This window comes from Denticeps clupeoides, chromosome 5 (genome assembly GCF_900700375.1).
Source record: "Denticeps clupeoides chromosome 5, fDenClu1.1, whole genome shotgun sequence".
In the NCBI taxonomy this organism is placed as follows: Eukaryota; Metazoa; Chordata; class Actinopteri; order Clupeiformes; family Denticipitidae; genus Denticeps; species Denticeps clupeoides.
Window position 1 is genome coordinate 26,207,959 of NC_041711.1, and position 7,958 is coordinate 26,215,916.

The 7,958-nt window shown below is 47.7% G+C and overlaps 1 protein-coding gene across 1 annotated transcript; it reads right to left on the reverse strand.

The window, feature by feature from the left end:
* Window positions 1-4,310: 4,310 nt before the first annotated feature.
* Window positions 4,311-7,316, reverse strand: LOC114790887 (zinc finger protein 497). The gene is made up of 2 exons (XM_028981305.1): window positions 6,420-7,316; window positions 4,311-5,940 (listed from the first exon to the last, which is right to left on the reverse strand). The coding sequence occupies exons 1-2, from the start codon at window positions 6,874-6,876 to the stop codon at window positions 4,538-4,540; spliced, it is 1,860 nt and encodes a 619-aa protein (XP_028837138.1). The 5' UTR covers window positions 6,877-7,316; the 3' UTR covers window positions 4,311-4,537.
* Window positions 7,317-7,958: the final 642 nt, after the last annotated feature.

Genomic DNA, 7,958 nt, shown 5'->3' on the forward strand with positions numbered 1-7,958 from the left:
GATGGTGCTTGCAGCTTGGGGTGGTAGTAGCCTAGTGGGTAACTCACTCGCCTATGAACCAGAAGACCCGGGTTCAAATCCCACTTACTACCATTGTGTCCCTGAGCAAGACACCTAACCCTAAGTTGCTCCAGGGAGACTGTCCCTGTAACTACTGATTGTAAGTCGCTCTGGATAAGGGCGTCTGATAAATGCTGTAAATGTAAATGTAAATGATGGGTTGGTGTGCTGTGCTGCAGTGTTTCGCAATGACTATCATTTCACTTTGCTTTCAGCACAACATCATAATATGGGACATCATGTGGTGCAGTGGTGGCCTAGCGGTTAAGGAAGCGGCCCTGTAATCAGAAGGTTGCCGGTTCGAATCTCGATCTGCCAACTTGCCACTGAGGTGCCACTGAGCAAAGCACCGTCCCCACACACTGCCCCCTGGGCGCCTGTCATGGCTGCCCACTGCTCACTAAGGGTGATGGGTTAAAAGCAGAGGAAACTGTGTTGCAGCGTTTCACAATTCTGGTTCATTGGCGAGTGTGTTACCCACTAGGCTACTACCACCCTTATCCAGTACTGACCAGAGGAGGATGGGTCCCCCATTTCTGAGCCTTGGTTCCTCTCCTTTTTCTTGTCACTTGTCACTGGCCTTGAGCACTGTGCCAATGCGAGGCACTTTGTGCCAATGTACAATGTAAAAACCGCTGTATAAATAAAAATGGATTGGAACCATAAAAACTAAGTTAAATTAAGCACGAAAAAGAGTCACTGCTAGTGGATCAACACATCACACATTTCTTCATTCAGGATCTGACATAAACCACATAAAAGTGAACATGTTAAGCCCCGACCATCTCTCATGCAGAGTGGTCAAAGGCTAGTGTTCAGCACAGAGGATTACAGCTCCGCCAACAATGAGGGGAGCCACACTGTGGCCCAGATTACAGGTCATGATCTGTAAGTAAGTCCATTTTTAGTGACTTTAGAGACTTAGCTGTTGTTCTCATCATCTCCTCTAGTGGTTCCTTCTTTATTACTTCCCCCTTCAGTTCTCTGTCCGGATGTAGAACAGTGCTTTACATTCCCAAGGTGTGTTTGAAACCAGCCTAACCATTTAGGATATAGCTGGTACAATCAAAAGCATTTACACCAACCCCTATCACTTGTTCCCCTGAAATGACTGGCCTGCTGGTTAGTTATCAGGGTATATGGGGTTTGATCAGGGTGTTTGTTTTTGCAAGTTAAAAGTCTTGGTCTCACCATGGCTTTACCAGTTCCACCAGCATCACCCTGTTCTGAACCAGATGAAACCAGTTTTCCCAGGCCGGTTTACTAACTAAGCCAGGACTGATCAGCTGGACCAACCTTGAGTAGAAGCTCCATCCAGGAGATCCACCAGTTTAACCAGCTGACGCGTCCCCATCGTCTTTTTAAATTCCCTCTTTCGGTTTTTCTTCCTCTCCACTCCCTCTGACATTACCATCTTCCTAGCCTTTTCCCTCCCTCTTACTCCCTCGCTCCCTCCCTCTCTTTCCCCTGTGATAAATGAGGCTGTCTGTTGGGTGCAGTTCATATTTACTGAGCAGGGTAGCGCACACTGTCAGTCTCCTTCGGCCCCCGAAATCTCTATCCCAGCACTAAACAGACAGACAGAGCAAAAGGTTGGGCCAGGGCAGAAAGAGGGGGAGAGGGGGGACAGGGACAATGGACAGGGTGACATTGCAGGCTGTGGACATTAAAATGAAACATCAGTGGAAACGTGAAAGCACCCTGGTTAGCAGCATCAGCACCATTAATCCTAAAAGTCTGGGATGAAAGAAAAAGATGGAAAAGTATTGAACACCACATAGACAACACAATATCGACATTTTCTTGGCCATGTTGACATTATCCGCTTACCGCGCTAACTAGTATCCCGCATGTGCTGCTCACAGAGCAATTAAACGTGTATTTCATTTTTGTGCTTGTACACTTTCAGCCAATTGGAACATATTGTCAAGTAGCTTTTACTAGTATGGAGGGGGGGGGGGGGCAGCCATTTTCATCTACACCCACACACCACCGCTGCCTTTCTGGTGTTGTTTCTTCAGCATGAATTTGAAGCACGGTGATTTGACCCATGCTCTGACCTTTTCATGAATGAGAGAAGTGGATCTGGGCCGAGCTGAGCCCGAAGGGACACGGCGAGAGCTGCCCCGAAGCCCCCCGAAGACCCACACAGCCACCGGCTCTTCCCACACACTGACCTCAGGGGCCAACAAGCGCCAAAACCACCACACCGAGACGACACCACTGACACCGCTGTGTTCCTCTGCCAAATTGACAGAGATGTGAACAGTAAATGCGGTAAAAATTGGATTGCTCAAATTCTCTCTCTATAGACTTTTATGGGATCAAGTGTCCAGCGTTCAAGTAATTAAATTCTCACCATATGTCTGTCACTCAAAACAGTAGCAATCGTGTTTCTTTTCTGTTGATAATTCGTTCAGCCTGTGTTCATCTGATGGCAGATTACTGATAATACTAAAATTATTTTACGAGAGATTTTTACTAAAGGAAATGTCAAAAATAAACAACATCAGCTGGACCCTTCTACATTTGTCTGCATGCATTTTGGTGAGAGTACAGTGAAGTGCTCGGAAAAGCAAGACCTTCGCAGCAAAACCAGCTGCTTTTGCGTTCTATAAAAGGTTTGCATTAACAATCTGTGAAACCCTCTGCTGCCCTGCAGGCCGCAGCAGGGTGAGGCGTGAAAGAGCGAGGCAGGTGGCACGATTTCCTTCCTTCCAATTCCCCAAAGCGGCCATCGGCAGCTATCTGTTTCCCCCTGGTGCCTCGGCGAAGGAAGTACTCCTAAAAACGCAGACCCTTCCTCACCGTCGCCTGGCCTGCACCCTCATCTGCATCGCAGCAGCTGCGCCGCGCCAACGAGCGTGATCATGGCCGAGAGCGTGAGCCCACGTGGCCAGAATCCTCGATAGATTTTCAGCACCATGCCGGAGGACGGAACCTCTTCCCCGATCACAACTGTCCACACCGCCGAAGCGGCCCCTAAAAATCCATCGCGGCACAATCCATCTCAATTTTCAAAATCTATTACCTCCCGTTGCACGGCTGTGCTCTCCCCACACCCGATCTTTAGGAGCCATGCTTGTTCTAACAATTATTATTACTACGGCAACAGAGGGAGAATTAAAGAACAGTCCTCCATTCATCTCCCCGCCCCTCCCCCACGAGCACAGACACGGGGCCTGCTAAATGAAAAATGGACACGCTTTAAGAAGTATTGATTCTAGCTTTAAACAAAGGTACACTCGATATTATTTAGCCCTAAATACATCTTTGTTATCTGTGTCAGAGCACCAGTTACGGCCCTGTCTTCGTAATCACGGACATAAAAATAATAGGCCAATTCCCCCTGAACTGCCGGAGACAGTCTTGTTTTGAGGCCTGGACCAAGTGATCCATCTTCTGACGGTAAACGAAAGGCAAAGACACATTTGTTTGCAAATTTTCGTTTTTTTTTTTTTTTAACCAACATATCTTCTTATATGCAGCCAATTTGCATTATTAAATGACGGCTGACTTCATGCATGATTTTGAAACACAAAAATGAATAAGATATAAAAGGTTAGAAATGATAACAGGCTGCTGGTCATAAATAGAAAAATGCTTTATTTCATAGAGGAATACAATGAATACAATGTTTTCAAACAATGAACACAATACATTCTATCTCTAGCAGGAATAAATTACACAGATTGATGATGCAGTGGAATATAGACTGCAGATTAAACATTAAACGTTATATTCACGTTTTAAAACAACAAAAATTACATAGATATTTATATTTACTGCAGGCAACCCAGCCACCGGGGACGCAGGTGACAGCGCATTTCTTGGTGCCGATCGCGTTAGGAAGGGCATCCAGCGTAAAACTTTAAGCAAGTCAACTGCTCGGCCAGCCAGACCAACTGATCCATTGTGGCAACCCCAAGGAAGAAGAAGAAGAAGAGTGTTTGCAATTTCCATGGAAGTGAAAACGTACAGACAAAATAAAAAAGTACTTTCAAGGACATCACATTCACAACTACGAAACATTCTACGGGGTGGGCCATTTATATGGATACCCCTTAATAAAATGGGAATGGTTGGTGACACTTAACACATTTTATAAGTGGTCAGAAACTTGTAAATACCTCATGAAAGAATAAAGTAAAACCAAGCACACCATTGTTTTTCTTGGGAAATTACCCATAAATGTGATGTGTCACATGACCCTCTTCCTATTGAAAAAAAAAATAAAAAAAATAGTTGGATCCAAGATGACCGACTTCAAAATGGCCACTATGGTCACCACCCATTCCCATTTTATTAAGGTGAATCCATATAAATGGCCCACCATGTACATAAAAAGAATGGTTACTTTGGTGCTCTTTTTTTGTTCAACCTCACGTGTCCGGCCGAGAGTAATTCGAACAACATTCATGTGACAACGCTGGCGGACCACTGTTGGTTCTTCAGGCCCACGTGAGCTGGTTCCGGCTCAGTGGTTCTTGCTAAGGTGTGCCGTGAGGTGGTGCGCCCGAGTGAAGGTGAGGGGACACTGGGGACAGAGGTACGGCCTCTCCCCCGTGTGCGTGCGGACGTGCGTCTTCAGGTGGTGGACCATGAGGAAGGACTTGCCGCACTCCTGGCAGCTGTAGGGTCTCTGGCCGGTGTGGGTGCGCCGGTGCTTTCCCAGGTCCCCCGAGTTGTTGTAGCGCCGGTCGCAGTCGGGACAGGCGTAGGGCTTCTCGCCGGTGTGGGTGCGCTTGTGTTTGGTCAGGTCCCCCGACTGTCGGAAGCTCTTGCCGCATTCGCCGCAGACGTAGGGCTTCTCGCCGGTGTGCGTGCGCTGGTGGTTCTTCAGGTGCGCCACGCGGGTGAACTGCTTGCTGCAGATGGTGCAGTGGTACGGCCTCTCGCCCGTGTGGACGCGCAGGTGCTTCTTCAGCACGCCGGCGTCGCCGAACTTCTTCCCACACTCGCCGCACTGGTGGCTTTTCTCCTGGCTGTGGACGCGCTGGTGGATCCGCAGGTTGCCCATGATGGCGAAGTCCTTGCCGCAGTCCGGGCACCGGTAGGGCTTCTCGCCGGAGTGGCAGCGCAGATGGTTGCGGAGCTCGGCCTGGTGGCCGAACTGCCTCCCGCACTCGGCGCAGGGGTACGGCCGGTCCCCGGTGTGCGTGATCAGGTGCGAGTTCAGGTGGGTCATGCGGCCGAACTGCTTGTCGCAGTCCGGGCACTGGTACGGCTTGAACCCCGAGTGGATGCGCGCATGCTTGTGCAGGCTGCTGCTCTCCATGAACCTGCGGCCGCAGTCGGGGCAGGCGTACGGCTTCTCTCCGGTGTGCACGCGGGAGTGTATTCGCAGCGCCTGCGGTGAACTGTACCTCTTGCCGCAGTCTGGGCAAGAGAAGCCGATTTCTAAGCACACGGGCCCTTCGGGTGGCTCGGTTTCGACCTTCATCTCCTCGGGGTCATGGCACTGGTGGGGTCCGAGGCCCCAAGCACCCGCAAAGCTCTTCCCACAGTTGGCACAGCTTAGCTGACCGTCAACACAGACGGTGGCCAGACGGTGCCACTGGGTGCAGTGCTTCTGCAGGCTGGCCATGTACTGGAAGCTGCGGGCGCACTGAGGGCACGTGTGGCGTTTTCTGGCCGGAGCTGACGGCTGGGAGTGGAGCTGCCGCGCGTGAGCTTTCAGCTGCCGCTGGGTGAAGAAGCTACGAGAGCAGCACGGACACCGCAGCATGTTGTAGGACTCCGACTTGGATTTGGAGGCCTGGTTTCGCAGCAGTGCGTGATACTGCATATGGTGGGTCCACTTGAGGTGCTTCTCCAGGTACGTGGCGTCAGTGAAGGACATAGTGCAATGCGGGCACGGGAAAAACTGTGCCGGGGTAACTGTACAGGGAACAAAGGACACAGACAGTGAATACGTCTCATAATCAAAGAGGTAAGCATGGATCATTCTGGCTGAACTAAAACAAATGTCCATGATCAGCAATCTCAGAATTAAGCTTGTTTTTCGCCGTGAAAAATCTCTCGCCCAGCTAACATAGTTCAGGACTTAAATTAGCTTGCTGATTATGGAGCCATTTTGAGATAAATATCTTTTCTAGACGCTAATCTAGACGGGGCAGAGGTGGCCTAGCGGTTAAGGTTGCCTATTCGAATCCCGATCTGCCAAGGTGCCATTGAGGATTCACAATGACAATCACTTCACTTTCAGTTATTGAAAAGGTGAATAAAAACCTTTAAAAAAAAAAAACACTAGTCAGTTTACATTATACAAGGATTAGGGGCACACCAAATGGAACAGACCATTTGCTGAATTGAGCCAGATTGACCTTTGTCATATAGTATTGCCAACATCTTCCTACCTGGGCTGCCATCTGCATCTTCATCTGAAGCTTCCAGTTTAATCACCTTGATTTCATCCCAGTTTCCACCGTCTTCTTTCTTTACAGGAGTCAGATCCAGCTGCCTCTCCCCGGCCAGGCAGTGGTTCTCAGAATCAGAATTCGGTTCTGTCTTAATTCTAATGGCCCCAGAACCGCTCTGCATCTCATCAGCGTCTGCCTTTGGACTGAAGGACCCAGAGTCCTGCTGAGGTCCGTCAAGCAGACCGTGGGTACCATTTTGGAGTTCATCACGGCCTGGTTCGATTTTAACTTGTACGGTACCAGGAAGGGGGGACACATGACTGTCCGAGCTGGGAGACTCTGGTTCAAGCTTAACTGGCTGATCTACCTGAGATACCAGCTCTGCTTTCACTAGGACCTTTGCTTTGTTCCTCTCCTGTGAGAGTTTCTTCCTTTTCAGTGAAGACACTTTCATTATCTTGCAACATGAAAAACGTGGAGCGGTAGTGTTTTCACATGCAGCTTAAGGAAAAAAATATATATATATGTATATATTTTGGAAATTAAGTCTCCGTTAAAGGTCGCAAACCGAGCAGCTTTTTACTGGTACAGAATAAAGCACATAAAACACATTGACAGCACAATTATTGGCTTCCTCTTACGAAGTGAGCGAAGTGTGTTCATACTGACTAATACACTAATCTGGGATGGCTGTACTGCAGCACAGAGTCCCTGAACCTACTTACATTCAGCGCTGTCAATACATGCGTGTGCATTGCCCTAAAAGCGAGAAACGCTGTGGTCCGCGCCATTAACTCGTTTCATCGTACGTATCTCAGTAAGCATCCAAACTAAGACCCCCGCACACAAATACTGCTTCGCTAGCTTTACAAAGGCGACCGCAGCTCGCACCGGAAAACCTCCCTTCAGAAGCCTCGATGACGTCCTGAATGCTGATTGGCTGATGGCGACGGAGAACACGGAAGTCCAGCCAGCGAGACCAGCCACCGGTTCGGGTTGCCATGTCTGCTCATTATACGTGACAATGGACTTCTTTATTTAATAATGCCGTGAAGTGGCAGTCATAAAACACAAAAGACTAAAATTGCATTGTATGATAATACTACATGTGATACAACGTAATCACATTGAGAATTGTGTATGTATATAGCTGAATACCTAGCATATGCTTTAGTAGATTAACCGCTACTCTTAATTTATTTAATTAATAATTATCAGAGAAAATAATAAATCATAACATGTGCTTGAAAATTCGATAAGAAGACAAGCTTTTCTAAAATGAAACAAATGTAAGAACCAGAAACAAAAGAGCAAAAAAAGTCAGTCCGGTTACTGAAATAATGGTACACAAACCTCTGTGCAAAGTACTAACATATTAAAAAAAAAAAAAAAAAAAACTTTGTAGAAAATTAAGTTGAATATTATTTCTAGTTTCTTCTTATTATAGGTTTGAAGAGTAAAATGAATTGCAGACAGAATGTTTAGCACATAAATCACCTAACAGGTACTACTACTTTTCCAAGTTGTCTAAATGTT